General features: G+C 40.4%; 1 protein-coding gene across 21 annotated transcripts in view; it reads left to right on the top strand.

Moving 5' to 3' along the window:
- The window catches only part of LOC122806573 (regulating synaptic membrane exocytosis protein 1-like), a 3343889-nt gene that overhangs the window by 2318951 nt on the left and 1008187 nt on the right, over positions 1–16751 (top strand). For all 21 annotated transcript variants that reach the window (XM_044077123.1, XM_044077214.1, XM_044077165.1 and 18 more), the window contains one exon: positions 15006–15118. In XM_044077123.1, coding sequence (XP_043933058.1) covers positions 15006–15118 — 113 coding nt within the window. The remainder of the gene's footprint in view (positions 1–15005; positions 15119–16751) is intronic.

Raw genomic sequence — 16751 nt, 5'->3', positions numbered from 1 at the left:
ACCAGTTTACAGGCATTGCTGTATTCTGGGCTGTGGTGTAGTTCCTGTGTTGTCCATTACCTTACTTGGATAGAAGGAAGTTTCTTTGCTCACCAGTGGGAGTGGGGAGCCTTGAGCAGCCTACCTTTCCTTGGGGGAAGTGACCTCAGCACAAGAAGCTGTAGTAATTGGTTGTTTGGGACCATTCCTAGCTCTTTTGTAGTTCACTGTTTAAAATCCGCCTCTGGGCGTTTTTTTCTGGCTATACTGCTCAGACAAGCTCCACGTGGGTTTACAGAGTGGTCCTAGCAGCAAGGAACTCAAAAAAGTGACTACCTTCTGGATTTAAGTATCTTTGCTTTTTTTTTTTCACTGGAAATAGCATCTGTAGCTTACTTTGACTAGCCTGAACTGTTTTTTAACTGATTGCTGCATTATTTTAAAATCTGCACTTAAAAGTTACATTTAGTCGAATTTGATCGAAAGTTTGCTTGTTTGTTTGTTTGTTTAATTTAACTGTGGAGGCTGCCCACTAAAGTGTGCTAGCCTGTGTAACTAATTTATCACTGTCTCTGCATTTTCTGTGTGTTTCTACCAAAAAAAAAAAATAATAATCTTTGTTTTCCCGCCTTCCTCGACTAGCTTAGACCAGTTTACAGGCATTGCTGTATTCTGGGCTGTGGTGTAGTTCCTGTGTTGTCCATTACCTTACTTGGATAGAAGGAAGTTTCTTTGCTCACCAGTGGGAGTGGGGAGCCTTGAGCAGCCTACCTGTCCTTGGGGGAAGTGACCTCAGCACAAAAAGCTGTAGTAATTGGTTGTTTGGGACCATTCCTAGCTCTTTTGTAGTTCACTGTTTAAAATCTGCGTTTGCACGGCTTTATGTGACGTCATAAGCATAGCGCCGGTTAAACAAGGTTAAACTTTTTCTGGCTCTGCCAAGTCTGCTCTTCAAATTTTCCCTTAAGGAAGCTCTACTCTTAGTATAACCAGACTACTCACTGTCTTATAAGCCTAGCACTTGTTCTCAATACTTCTCTACTAAGTAAGCACTCTCGTACTAAGTAAAGCACTACATCTACTTACCACCCCTGTGAATACCCACTTCCCTATGTGGTAGTCTGCATCTGAGCTAAGCCCAAATTTTCAGGCACTCTGCTATGTTTGCTTGACATGAGAGACAGGAGCGATGAGGCATATATTTCAGCCTTGTATGAATGACAGCTGCACACCCCATAGCTGTCTTCCCTAATACCATCCTTCTGGCGTGTGGTGATGGGTACAAACTTGATGTCTAAACATATAAGTGGGACAAAAGTAAATAAAAAAGGGAATGACTGCTTTTTAGAAATGTTTCATCCTAACCTGCTGATCCTAATAAAAACTTCCTGTTTATTTCCTATTTCTCATGAGCACATTAAAAATATTTGATACTCTGTCTGCCTTTAGTTTTTTCAATGGAATATGAGTTCTAAAACTGAAAAACAAATATAATGTTAATGCTGCCCACTGGACTGAAAACAAAAGCATTGTTTAAATTATCCTTAATATTTTTGGTAGTGTTTTTATATGAAAAAAGTTATATTTGTTGCACAATCTAGAATATATGCCAGCGTTACAATTTTGTCCTTGTCAAAACGGGATATATGTATATTGTTTCTTAATCCAAGTTAATGAAAACAGATGATAAAATAAAGCCGATTTGGAAAGATGTAGCCATGATCTGACAGTTGAAGTAAAAATGCTCAGTTTTTTCCCTTATTTTTAGTATAAATCATCCCTGATATGGTAAGGAGATGTAAAATATTTTTTCTTGTTAGAAATGTGCATCACTTGCTCCCCATTATGATAGAAAGTCCCAAAACTCAGCTTGAAAATAACAGTACATGGGTAGTAAATACCCTGGTGAACTGTGATAACAAAACATTCTGGCCAGAGATTTCATAGACATCTTAAAATAAAATTCATAATTTTTGAATGTCTGTCAACCTGTTTGACTGCAAAAGTCTTCTCTTGCCCAAAATGTTTCTGGTACCTAATTGCTTTAGAATGTTTGGCTTGAGAGACTTTCCTTGGTGTTTATAAGTAATGCCATGCTGTGCAGCCATTTATTTCTGTATCACTGCTCAGTGTACTAAAACATTTTTGATTTATGTGCTTGTTTTTGTTTGACTACATGACCCAGTCATAGACCTCCTCTTTCTAGGCTCCACATCACCCATTCTTTTCTCCAAAGGGAAGTGAGATTTGAACTCATTCATCTCCTAGTCAGAGTAAGAAGCTCACAGCTTATTTATACTCTGACCATAGTGGGAGCTCTGTTGACCTGTTTGCTCCCCTTGGATGTTTTTGTAGGAGGCAATGGGATAGATGACCTTACCTATGTCAAGCAAGCCCCTTTCCTAGTCCAAGCCTAAGCTTCCTTCCTCTCTTTGGCAGCTGGTGGCCAATTTGCATGCTGTTGCCTTCATGCCAAACTTCCTACCTTAAGTACAAAAATAGCCACAATTATCTAATTCCAGATGCATCCTATAGTATCTCTTTTTGTCAGTTGGGGTCAGCAGCCACTGTAGTCTGATGAGGCCTCACTAATGCACAGCAGGGGATATGCCACTGTAGGCTGATGAATCTACACTGCACCCCCTCTCACTAATGTACAGCAGGTGTATGCCTCTGTAATGTGATAGACCTAGACTGAACCACTCACTCCTGCACATGCAGGGACTATACCTTTGCATTCTGATGAGAACTCATCCATGCACAATAATGGAGTATGCAACTGTAGTCTGATGAATCTACACTGCAAGCCCCTCACTCATGCACAGCCGGGGGTATGCTGCTGTAGTCTGACAAATCTACACTGCACCCCTCACTCATGCACAGCAGGGGGGGTATGCCATTGCAGTTTGACGAATATACACTGTGCCCCTCAATCATGCACAGGAGTGAGTAAGCCACTGTACTCTGACAAATCTACACTGCACCCCTCTCTCATGCATAGGACTGGGTAAACCACTGTAGTCTAATGAGGCTACACTATATTTCCTGAATCATACACATAAAGAGGCAGTTCCACTGGCAACCTACTCGTACCCCAGAATGGACAAGCCTATGTCAGCTGCTCAGTCCTATTCTTTCTGCCCAGCCCTTCTTTCAGACAGAAGTAATACCTGAATTTGGGTTATCTAGGGCAGAGTCAGGGCTCTCTCTTTACACCTCAGGGCCAAACATTTTTTTATAAATTAAATGATTGTAAGTACTTGTTCTCATTTCTGGAAAGGGGTGCTACTATTTATGTGGATTTATGTTTGTATTAAGGTGCTACATTAAGGTTGTGATGATGTTTCTCCATAATAAAATTCAAAAGAAGGCTTTTGAGCCACCTTAGTTAATGTATATAAATAAGGAGTTATGCATGTGTCATTGTGTGGCACTAACCCTACACCTGTCTTCTAAATATCTACTGGAATCACAATACTAAACTCCAGAGTAACAAGTATTTGTTGTCGCACGGCTATAGAAGCACCTATTCCACTTTTGAAGTGCTCTTTGCAACCAGACAAATATAGGCAAGCTGGTTCATGGTTCATAGTACTGTTACAGTACTTTCTGTGCCATAAAGTGTGATGAGATATAGCCCATACATTTGTCCTCACTGCATAGTGTTCCTTTTGTTGTGCTCACTGTTGTGCAATGAGGATCATTTACCAGTTCAATCTAAAGTATAGATGAGAAGGGTCTTAGCAGTGGACATAATATTGCATGTGTCCACTTTTTCTGGCTCTGAATTCTTTCATTGTAATTTGCCTTAGTGGTTAAGTCTGTCCATCCATTTCATTGCTTGTCACGTCTTTCTTAATATCCCATCATTTCAGTAGAATTCTTCCATCTGTAAGCAGCTGTCTGCCCTACATTCTCCACTATTCCATTCACTTGTTCACAGTAGCTATTATATGAAGTAGGTCTGTCATCCCCTCTCTGGTGCTCTCTCACGTGGCCTTAATTACAGCACATGTATTTCATTTGGTGTCAGATGAATGTCAGTAGATATGCCATGCATACCTCATGTAACTCCATAGTACTGTACTAGGCTAGCAACCACAGGGGCCTTTTTAAGTCTAGCCATGCATCCCAAATCTCTGACAAGTTGTGGTACCCTTGATAAGTGTAAGCAGGGGCTTGGGAGATGAAACATTTACAAGCAGGGGCTTAGGAGATGAACCATTAGCAGGTCCTATTTATATCACAGACAAGTTTGTCTTTAGAATGTGTAATTCTGGTGCTGTTTGCTTTATGGATATGGAAGAGGTCCATCAGGGTGGGGTCTGACAATGCTTTGTATGCCAGACACATATCTTCCCTCAGCACCCTGTAAGAGACAGAATGCAGGGATAGGGCCTTGTGGCTGTTTGCACAGGACATGTTATGTATTCTTTTTAGTGAGGAACCTCTGTGGTGTTGGATATGTCTGGTTACTCAATAATATGTCTGATGAATGCCGAATACAGTGGAACAATGACTTCTATGGACATAGATGCCATAACTTTGTTGATAAGTTGTACAACATAGAATGATTTCCTCACTACTGTAGACAAGTGATGTTCAAAGACTAGATTACTATCTATATGTGTCCCCAAGTCCCTGGCTACTTGGTCAACTGAATGACTTCCTGAAGGACACTGTTATGCATTTCTTGGCATTTAGTTTTAGTTCATAGCTCTGACAGCAGTTATTTGTCTGTGTCAGTCCTCCTTGGAAAATATTTGTGTCAGTGGGGGATTTCATTGACAACTCCTAATTTGCAGTCATCTGCAAATTTAGTCAGCCAGAGGCCATTGACATTAGCTTTGACCTCAGTGAAGTAAATGTCAAAAAGGAGCAGTCCCAGGAGTGATCCCAGAGGTACTCCACTTGTGACTGGCCTCCTTGTAGAGTTGTACTCCCCATTTCTAACTTCCTGGGTCCTGCCTGTAAGCCAGCTTGTTATCCACCAGGAGACATAAGGGTTTGTACCCAACCTCTTGTATTTGTCAAAATGCCTTGGCCATATCAAGGTAGACAGTGTGAACCATTTTGCCCTCTTCCATTGCTTTGGTGACTTTCTCAAAGAAGTCCACCAGGTTGAGTAGGCGTGACCTGCCCTTGATGAAACAAGCTTGGGTTGGGTGCAGCCTCTGGAGGTTTCCTATGTCATTATTAATCATTTCCATGTTAATTCTTTCCATGGCTTTGCATATGAGACTAGTCAGATGTAAGGGTCTGTAGTTTTCAGAATCTGTAGATTGCCCACCTTTGTTCAAAGGGATGACTGTAGCTCTTCTCCATTTGTGAGGTACAAAGCCTGTTTGGAGGCAAATGACAGTTGCAGAGGGCCTGTTAGGTCATGTTGCATACTATTTAGAAGGCATCTTGCGAAATGACCTGGGCCCATTGATGCATTTTACTTCACCTTAGAGAGAGTTTTAAGGGCCTGCTCCCTAGTGATGGCAGCAGGAGTTATATTTTAGAATTATATTATGGAATCTCATTAGGCAGTAGCCCCAAGGAGTACCACCTTGAGGCAGCACTGTGGACATTTTACCCTGTGGTACACTCCACACTCAATTCCCTCACTCGTGCAACACAGGACATGCCATTGTAGTTTTATATGTCTAGACTTCACCCCCCTCACTTATTGATGTACATTAAGTATGCCACAGTAGTCTGTTGAATATATGCAGCATTCCTTCACTCATGTACCAAAGGGAGCATGCCACTGTAGTCTGACGAGGCCTCACTCATGCATAGCAGGGGTCATACCACTGTAGTCTGATGAGTTGACACTGCACTCCCTCGCTCATATACATGTGGGGAGTAAGCCACTGTAATCTAATGAGTCTACACTGAATTTCCTCAATCGTGCACTTAAAGAGGGAGTTCCACTGTATTCTGATGAAGACTCATTCATGCACTTGCAGGGGGCATGCCTCTGTATTCTCTTGTTTCTGCACTGCACTGCCTAACCTGTGAATGAAGTCTGATGAGACAGTAGTTCTTCATGATAGATTGCTTCCCAAAACTGCCCTTATTCATTAGAAATCCAACTTATTGCCTTTACTACTGAATTCACAAATGGATTTTATTGTTTGTGAAAAATATGCATAATTCTTAGGTTGATGTGTAGTAACACTTGCTAATGCTTTTTCTTCTTGAGTGAATGAACCAACCAATACTTGATAGTTTAATTTTTCTTTTAAGTGGGATATTAGGAAATTCTGTGCGACTTGGTCAGGGACCTTTGCACACTTAACACCTTAGTACAAATATAAAGGTCATTGTTTAACTTCAAGCATATCATTTAAAAACTGAATTAGTTCTTTAAAACATAGTGGAGCAGTTCTTTTTTAGTAGGGGAAACTCCAGCCTTTTTTCTTATTAAAAGTTTTCTGATAGATTGTTTAGTTAGGACAGTTAGAGTGCATTAAAAGTGTTTGCTGTCATTTGCTCAAAAAGCCATGTACTGTAAATTCCACAGACTCAATCTCCTGTAACTACATATCCCCCCAAGCCCTACCAGTACACAAATTCTAACCTTAAAACACCTTTCTCACTCCCTAACTCTAAAACTTCCTTCCCTCTTCCTTAAACTAAAATCCTCCTCTCACTCCCTAATCTTAAGACTCCCTTCCCACTCACTAAACCTATAATCTCTTCTTGCTCCCTAATATTAAAACTCCCTTCCTGCTTCCTAAGCCTAAAAGTCCCCCTCCTGCTCCATAACCCTAAAACTCCTTCCTGAACAATGCCCTTATCCACTGGTTCCCAAAGTGTGCACCGCGGTTCCATGGGGAGTCGCTGCTTCCTCACAAGGGTGCAGCGAACTAATAAGCTTAGCCGCAAAATAAACCGCAAACTAGTAAGTTTAGTTACTAAGCTTATTAGTTCGCGGTTTATTTTGCGGCTGCTAAACTGTCCTCTTTCGATTGTACACTTAGCTCTCAACCAATCAGGGAAAACCTAAAAATAATCATGGGCAATTCGGTAAACTTTTAAAATATTAGTACTATTAACGTGAGACATGGACAGAGTAAGTGAATATGAATGGGTATACAATTTGTGAAGTAAAATAAGTCTATAACTCTAATTATTGTCATTGTTTATTAAGTGTAAGTCACCACCTTTTCTCCAAAGGAATCTCTTTTTAGGGGAGATTAAGAAGGCTAGAGCTAAAATTTGCATTAAAATCAGTATCATTTGAGAGGTATGTATGTGTATTTTTATGAGGAAAACATCTAACCAAAAACAGAGAGTCAGTACACAATCATGCAACAGGGAAACAAGTTACAGCCTGGAATATCTTTCAGATTTTTTAATGAAGGGAAACAGCTGTAGTACGGGAGATAAGACAGTAGCAGTGATCTTTCTCCCGTCTTCTGTTATTTCAGAGGATGCCCAGCATGGAGTATTTATAGAAGATGGGCAAAGTGGCATAGAGTCTGTCATTGTTAACACTATGAGGCGCTCCTTCCCATTTATGTGATGCCTGTTGTCGCCACTAAAGTTTATTACTGGTGGTGCTCCAGGGAGATTGGCATTGTTTTAATAACAAAGATGGTTCTTTCAGCCTTGGGAATCTAGTCTCGATCCTTTATATATCAGACTGCTCTTTTTTAAAGGTGCTGGAAAAAGTCTGTGGATAACCTCATCGTCGTATCACTATGTGGTGGTAAATATTTCCCCACTGTAGGTACGTGAGCAACTTTAATCTTTCACATACCTGAACCCTATTTCATATGTTTCTTGGGGTCCAAAATATTTTCTCCAGTTAATACGTTTTACCTGGAAATGCGGTAATACATCTCTGTTTAGATGACATTGTTTATCGTGTCCTAAAGTTTCTAACGAACGCTTGATGCACAAATACATTTAATATTAATGTTCTCTTTTTAATTATATTTCTTCTTTCCCCTGATTAGCCAGTTCAGGTTTGCGGGATAAGCAGGAGCCTATATAACAATCAAGGGTGTAGCCAATGTACTGACTACATTTTTTCTGAGCAGTGCACCATATATTTTTCAGGTCATATTATGCCTACAACTGATGCAATACAAAGGATTTTAACTTAATGAGAGTAGAGATTTTTTTAAATGTATTTGCTATCCGCCCCGTGCCTCTCCAGCTGGTTACATGCATGCCATCATGTACATACCCTAAGCCTGTGGATAATGTGGCATTAAAAAGTTTGAGTGCAATGAGAAAAAGTAAAACAGATGATGTTAATCATAATGAAACTTCACACCTCTCCTACCTGGTGAGTTAATTAGCAGTGAATTATATGTGAATCTCAAATGCTTCTTACTAAGTAGCTTGTTTACAAGTGGCTCACTAAAGAGGATATCTAAAAAAAATATTAGTGAGCTAAAATAAATAAATGAAAAAAAAATATTAAAAAAGTACTGGATGAGTGGCATGAGTTTGGACTTGAAAAACAGCAGTACTGGGCTGCAGGAAGGGCAAACAATTTGGAGTACATACTATGGTTTTAAGTAAACCAGCAACAGTTTTACTTTGCAATAATCATGTTTCAGTTTTGCAAATACAGAAGCCTGTTGGTAGAGGTTAATAAAGAAAAGGATGAATTCTGGAGTCCGGGTGTGTGTTTGTCGGGGGTATGGAACCTTAGGAATGGTAGCAGTACCCAGAAAGATATCACCAATGGTTTTGTATTAACAGTAAGCGTAAGAAATACAAACAATTTATGGTAAAATTTGGTGTAATTCTGTTAAATTTCAGTATGATTGCAGTCCTCATGAGCAACTAGTATGCTTAGAACATGTTTTAATATAGGCAAGTTGCAATAATGATATTTTAACAGTTATTTCTTTTTATGTATTTTATTTTATTTATTTAACATTTGTTAACTGGGAAAGTCCAACTTGAAACAAAGCCATTTTTCATAGGAGGCCCAGAGAGAAACATTCCAGATGCGTGTCTTTTTTAGTGTAAAATAATGCCATTTTTCATGGGTATGCATTCTAGTCAATTTCCGAATACGACAAATCATAGCACTAACCTTTAAAGGTCATACCAGAGGGCCCTAAGGAGGATAATTTTCTTACTTTTTGGAATAGATGTCTCTTATGTAGTAGTTGTATAGCAGACACCTTATAGTTAGTTATAAGTAAACTTTGTATAGGCTTATTTCAGTTATTGAATAACATATATAGACTAGTTAGAATTTGACGGGGGGGGGGCACCTTGGGAAAACCTGGATTCAACAAGGGAGCCGAGAATCAAAAAAGTTTGGGAACAACTGCTTCAATACTCCCTCACCTCAGCTGCCACACATACCTCACTTGTACCCCAACAATGTGTTTGGGAAAGCTGGGGCAGCTGTTTGACTGAACTCATATTTAAGTTTGAGTGGCAGCCTCCCTGAGCTTTGAGTTGCTCGAGTCTCTGGCTTCAAGATGGTAGTTGAAAGAAAAACAAGGTGGTAGGAATAATTTCACCATCCTCTCATTGTGATTCTGCTGTGACTTTGGACCTGGAGTAATCCTTACCTGTAAAATTAGAATCTAGTGTGCATTATTTATCTGTTTTCATAGATTCGTATGTTCATAGGTTGGTACTAGGCTATTGGCACTAGGGCCTATACAAGCCTAGCCATAACAATTCCCTGGCTATTTCTTCCCACAGTATTTACTTCCCTGGACCCCTGTCTAGCAAGGCGACTGACGTGATCCCTGGGGTAAATTTCCTAACTCCCATCCAGTCGTAAAAGGTTCCTTTTGAAGAGGGTCAAGGAGGCGCTCTGCTTGACATGTATGCGGAGGCTATTCCAGAGTATGGGGAGTCTCTGGGTCAGGAACCTATCCCTCCAGCATGTTTTGTTCATTGTGATGACAAGGTTCAAGTCCCAGGAGCGTGTGGCTCTGATGGATTGGGATTTCTTTAAGTGTAGCATGTCCAACAGCTCTGGGTTTGACATGGCCTTGTATGTTAAGCAGAGATCACCTCTGAGTAGACGATATGTGACACAGTATAGCTGGAGTTTTTTTAGTCGGTCGGCATAGGGTATCTGCTTTTTTTTTTTTTTGTCTTTATCTGTTTATATTTTGGACCTCCTGGGCAAAGTCCATTTACATGGAGAATCTGTAGAGAAAAGCTGTCATAACAAGTAGCTATGCCCTGGTTAGTTATACAAGACAGGAAAGTAACACATGACATTAGTGGCATTATAGTCTTCTAACATTTTCATAATACTGATGCTATTACAGTAGTAACAATACATGGTATTAGAGGCAGTTTATCATAGGCATTATTTTTCATGCTATAAATGTTGTATGATATAAAGAAAATGAATGCTATCAGTTAGCTGTGACGTGTGTGTCTGTCTGAAATCTCCCATGAAGATCTGAACTATGACTAGTTTTGAGATTATCCATGCTGTGCCATGGCATAGAGCGATAAAGCCCTAACTAATGTCTAGGTGACCTGAGTTTGATTCTTGGTTTAGGCATCTGTAACATGGCAGAAGAAGGATGGACGTGCCTATACTGAGTGGAAAAGGCCATGTGCCTGCACAGTCCTTGCATTAAATCACTGTTGGAGGTTGGGGACACATAATGGTGTGTGTCCTAAAATGGTAATAGGTGAAAGCCATTAGTTGAGTAGTCAAGGAGTGGAGACAACATGCTGCTTATCCCATGTGCATGTCCATCATAGGGAAGTGCAGTGTGGAGACAACATGCTGCTTATCCCATGTGCATGTCCATCATAGGGAAGTGCAGTGTGGAGACAACATGCTGCTTATCCCATGTGCATGTCCATTATAGGGAAGTGCAGTGTGGAGACAACATGCTACTTATCCCATGTGCATGTCCATCATAGGGAAGTGCAGTGTGGAGACAACATGCTGCTTATCCCATGTGCATGCCCATCATAGGGAAGTGCAGTGTGGAGACAACATGCTGCTTATCCCATGTGCATGTCCCTCATAGGGAAGTGCAGTGTGGAGACAACATGCTGCTTATGCCATGTGCATGTCCCTCATAGGGAAGTGCAGTGTGGAGACAACATGCTGCTTATGCCATGTGCATGTCCATCATAGGGAAGTGCAGTGTGGAGACAACATGCTGCTTATGCCATGTGCATGTCCATCATAGGGAAGTGCAGTGTGGAGACAACATGCTGCTTATACCATGTGCATGTCCATCATAGGGAAGTGCAGTGTGGAGACAACATGCTGCTTATGCCATGTGCATGTCCATCATAGGGAAGTGCAGTGTGGAGACAACATGCTGCTTATGCCATGTGCATGTCCATCATAGGGAAGTGCAGTGTGGAGACAACATGCTGCTTATGCCATGTGCATGTCCATCATAGGGAAGTGCAGTGTGGAGACAACATGCTGCTTATGCCATGTGCATGTCCATCATAGGGAAGTGCAGTGTGGAGACAACATGCTGCTTATGCCATGTGCATGTCCATCATAGGGAAGTGCAGTGTGGAGACAACATGCTGCTTATCCCATGTGCATGTCCATCATAGGGAAGTGAAGTGTGGAGACAACATGCTGCTTATGCCATGCGCATGTCCATCATAGGGAAGTGCAGTGTGGAGACAACATGCTGCTTATCCCATGTGCATGTCCATCATAGGGAAGTGCAGTGTGGAGACAACATGCTGCTTATGCCATGTGCATGTCCATCATAGGGAAGTGCAGTGTGGAGACAACATGCTGCTTATGCCATGTGCATGTCCATCATAGAGAAGTGCAGTGTGGAGACAACATGCTGCTTATCCCATGTGCATGTCCATCATAGGGAAGTGCAGTGTGGAGACAACATGTTGCTTATCCCATGTGCATGTCCATCATAGGAAAGTGCAGTGTGCACAGGGGAAATGTGGAGCTGTGGCATAAAAAGGAAAAACAGATAACTTGGCAGAGATATGACCCTCCACTGGGATGCTTCGATCTCTACCCTGATTCCTAACATTGGTCAGACTTAGTATGGTGCATACAGGAATCCTGGGGGATGAGGAGAAGTCCTTATGGCAGTGGCAGTCAATGGCCAACTGCAGGGAGCAAAGCAGCCTCTCCTCCAAAAAAATCTTGAGATTGCCCAGGAAATGTCCAACAAAGGATGATGATTAGAAAGCATTAGAAATACACAAAATCCTCAAACTGGCATACATTTTTGGTTTTCCAAAAACTGATAAACAGCTACATATGACTGTCTTTTTTCAAAAGACTCATGTTCTTCAGATACTTCAAACACTGGTCCCAGTTACTTATAATGATCTCGTCACTTGACCTGTGCCTATCTGGACAAGCCTATTTTCAGGACAACCTTACCCATCTAAAAAAATACTTCTAGAGAATATCAAAGGTGACTATGATGACCGAGTTCTGTTAAGTCCTGTAATGACCCTTGACTTAAACATACATTGCTTGGAAGTGAATGTTGTAAAGGCTAATAGTGGGTTACTGGGGTATAATTTTCTTTGTGAGGACTTTATTTTAGTCACTAGAGACCTGTTCTTTTTTTCTCCTTACAGTATAACATTATATATCTTTTTTGGGTGGTGTTTTTTTACCAATTTCATTTCCTGCCTAACCATACCTGCTTTGTCATTTGTAATTTTTTTCTCTGAAATATTATCCTAATCAGCCCAGATTTAAACTCATGTTTGGCAGGCTGAGGTATACAAGTTCCTTTTTCTATGAAATATTATCCTAACCAGCCCAGATTTAAACTCATGTTTGTCAGGATGAAGGCTACAAGATCTAGAAGATGTTTCCATCTCTAGTCTGTCCTTTCTTATTTGCATTCTTAAAATTCTTATTTTCTGGAAGAAAGTCTTTTCTCTGTTAGTTGCACATTTTGTCCTCACTTGCATGATGGAGGGAGGTCATTGGTGCAGGAGCTGTTGCCAGCAGTTGAACATGGAAGATTTTGAAGAAAGATCTACAGGAGCAACTTTGACATATTGTTATTCTTGTCAGTGTGTGTGTGTGTGTGTGTGTGTGTGTGTGTGTGTGTGTGTGTGTGTGTGTGTGTACGCGCCCAGTGCTTGTGTGTGTGTGCGTGTGTGTGTGTGCGTGTGTGGGGTCTATATTATGATATCGCATGCTCAGAAGAGCGAACGACACATAATCGACCCCATGTAAGCGAAAGCTTACAATGTCAAAACCTCAGAACAGCAATTTTTTTTCCAAGGGAAAAAAATCACTGTCCCGAGGATCCATCATAACCTATTAACCTATAAAGGAAATTCACACCAGGGATCACGTCAGTCGCCCTGCTAGACAGCGGTCCAGGGAAGTAAATAGTGTGGGAAGAAATAGCCAGGGAATTGTTATGGCTAGGCTTGTATAGGCCCTAGGGCCAATAGCCTAGTACCAACCTATGAATCTATAAAACATTACATAATGTGGGGGGGCTTTGCCACCATACCCCCTGATGTAGGGGGCTGTGCTCCCCACACACCCCTACTTAAATATACCAACTCCGAGATCACACTACAGTGCCAAAAAGGCAAAGTAGCGAAAGCTGCCAAACAAATTCTTTCCCAGGGAAAGAATTCACTGAAAAGCAGCTTCACTATTTTGTCTTTTCGCACTTTTCAGTTCAACAAAGACGCATTCGGCAACCTGTGTCTGTGACAGCGTAATGGGAGCTCTGTGTGTGTGTGTGTGTCTGAGCATAATGGGAGCTGTGTGTGTGTGTGTGTGTGTGTGTGTGTGTGTGTGTGTGTGTGTGTGCGTGTGTGTGTGTGTGTGTGTGTGTGTGTGTGTGTGTGTGTGTGTGTGTGTGTGTGTGTGTGTGTGTGTGTGCGTGTGTGTGTGTGTGTGTGTGTGTGTGTGAGGCACATAATTAAAATGATACTATGCTGCTATGCTACTGTTCATTCTTATATGTTCTGACATTAACAATAATGCTGCAGTTTCTGGTATTTTGTTCTAGAGACTGCTAGACATTTTCTACTTTAATGCAAAGCAGAAAACAGTGTGAATTGCAACACAGCCTGCATTACTGTAGATAGCTGTATATAAATGCACTGCCAGAAAACTGAGTTGTCTCTTATGAAAGTATGTGAAAAGTGGACTGTAACTACAAGCCATCACTTCAGATATTGCAATTATTTTGTTGTTTTTGTATGTAACCATGACAGAATTACGTACCAAAGGCTGAGTCCTGTCTAACAAGGGTAATCTGACTAGTCCACATATCTGGTTAGCAAATGTTTAATTCCCAGTATATCTCTAACCATCTCTCCTGCTATATAAATGTTTGTGTGTGTGTGTGTGTGTGTGTGTGTGTGTGTGTGTGTGTGTGTGTGTGTGTGTCTGTGTGTGTGTGTGTGTGTGTGTGTGTGTGTGTGTGTGTGTGTGTGTGTGTGTGTGTGTGTGTGTGTGTGTGCACGTGCAAGCGTGTGTGTGTGTGTGTGTGTGTGTGTGTGTGTGTGTGTGTGTGCTTGTGTATGTGTGCTTGTGTGTGTGTGTGTATGTGCAACACTGTTAAAAGAAATAAGGCAGTTCTATACATCTTTGCACCTGCTTTGTACCTATTTTTGCAGTGATGGTCATTGCTTTCACTAAAACAGTTTATTTTGTTTATGAGCACTGATTTACCACATCATATGTATAACTGGAATCTAATGCGCTTGTGTTTTAGTAATTAGTTCAGTGCATTTCTAATCAGTCATTCAAAGCTTTTGTGATTTACCATTGGTACGATATTAAAACAATGTTTATAGTATCAGACTGTACAGCCTTTGCCAGTGCTTACCCTGTGTGATGAGTGATAGAAAAAGTTCATGCTTTACGTACTAGTACAATAAAATGATTTAAGAAGGTATACTATTACAGTTCATGAGTTGAAACTTTGTGAGACATTTTGTACTTTGGCTAACTCACATGACTGTACGTTCCTTCAGTAAAGATTTTAGGACTGGCATTCCAGCTTGATGAAACATCAGTCATCATCAGTCAGACATCATCTTCATTTCTAACAAATTATTCTTTTTTCGTTATGTAGGTCTCATCAGTCTGGAAGCCTGTCACAATCTCCTCCTTCAGACGGTTCTGGTTATATCCGTAGGGGAAGGCAGCTTCCGCAGCTTCCTGTGAAAAGCAGCAGCTTAGATCAAGGTACGAAACTACCATCTTTTAAAGTAATAGTGGTGCTATACAAACAGGAAGGCAGACGTCTTATTTTATTTATTGATTGATTGTTGATATGAGCATTTACAACATCATTTTTGACAACTTATGGGACAATATTTAATGATCACTGTAAAACAAACAGAGCATTGCTTTCTTCTTTGACATGTAAAATTTAAGTAATGAACACAATTTAAATAAATGATAGCTTCTGAGAAGACGCAACTGATATTATAACATGTGGTAGAATCCTTTTCAGATTGATAGTGCTACAACATAGTACACAAGGAGATGCTGCTTATAAAAAAATCAGGTTGAGGTCTAAATGCAGTGTTTACTGATGACTGAAACACTATTTTACTGAGATCACTTACAACTGTTATACATAGAGACTTAAGGGGGTTAAATACTGAAATTTAGTTGAATGTTTAAGTTGCTACTACATTGATCAGCACTGTTCTTGTTTCATAACAAATAACATGTACTAAGCTATATAACATAACAATACTGTTAAAACCATGCATTGCTTGCCTGTTAAAGTGGATCCCTGTCTCTGGTACTATTTTCGGCTTTGGGACTCTAAATGGAGGCAAGTAATAGAAATGGTGCAGTGTTTTTTTTTTTCCCTTATACTTATCAGAACTTAAATCAAAGTGATTAAAGTAAATTAATAAACATGCAGGCAAGACGTGTCAAAAGTCCAAGATGCTAAAAATTTATAAGACTGAATAAAAACTTAAGTAGTAGATGGCTTGGAAAAAAGTACAAAAACATTTGCATTAATTAAATAAGGTAACAATTTCTGATTAAGTCACTTGCATTGTATTTGCTGATGCTTTCTTAGTAAATATCCTATTACTTTTTCGCAAAAACAGAAATAACTAATTTTTTAGTCCTTTATTGTGACCCGCGGTGGTGGTGCTGCAGTAGGTTGTCACCTCACATTAAGACGCTGTCCAGTTTGATTCTCAGCTAGAGCGTCTTCTGCATGGAGGCATGCGTGAATGGGCGTACCTTCGTTGAAAGTTGTGCGTCAAGGCTGGTAACTCAGCACGTAAAAATCAGCTACCAATCATTAGCAGACCGGAGTTCTGCTGTGGTGACCCCTAACCGGGTTTAAATTTCCCTGCTGTAGAGTAGGTATGAGCCCTTAAATGACTTGTTTCAAAGTTAATTCTTGAAAAACAATTTGCAACAGAATGATTTAGCCACAGGGACCTGTGGATGTTCCTGTTTCCCTGCAGACACACAGAAGCATGCAGTGCCATGCCCAGAGCTATAATAAACATGTGCATCCTGCTTTGTAGCACACTGTCTTTGGGGACATTGTGACTGAATAACATTTTAGAACTTACTGACCAATAAATAACCTTGCAAACATGCAGTACATGACTGCAATGTTACATTTGCTTCACTGGAGAAATAGTGAACTTGTTTCTTGTGCATAAAAGAAATGAAAGAGACAGGAATGGCAAAAAATATATATATAATAAAAAATAAAACAAAAAAATGAACAGCAGCAACAGGGACACAATTCATGATGGAAAACAAAATACATTTTCCTTAAAATGGAAATACATCTTTAGTAAAACTGCAGTGAATTACTCATGGTATAGCCCTA

This window comes from Protopterus annectens, chromosome 1.part1, assembly GCF_019279795.1.
Source record: "Protopterus annectens isolate FY-2018-M chromosome 1.part1, PAN1.0, whole genome shotgun sequence".
Lineage (NCBI taxonomy): Eukaryota > Metazoa > Chordata > Ceratodontiformes > Protopteridae > Protopterus > Protopterus annectens.
Note: the sequence above shows the minus strand (reverse complement) of the source record. Positions and strands in the feature narration are given on the sequence as shown.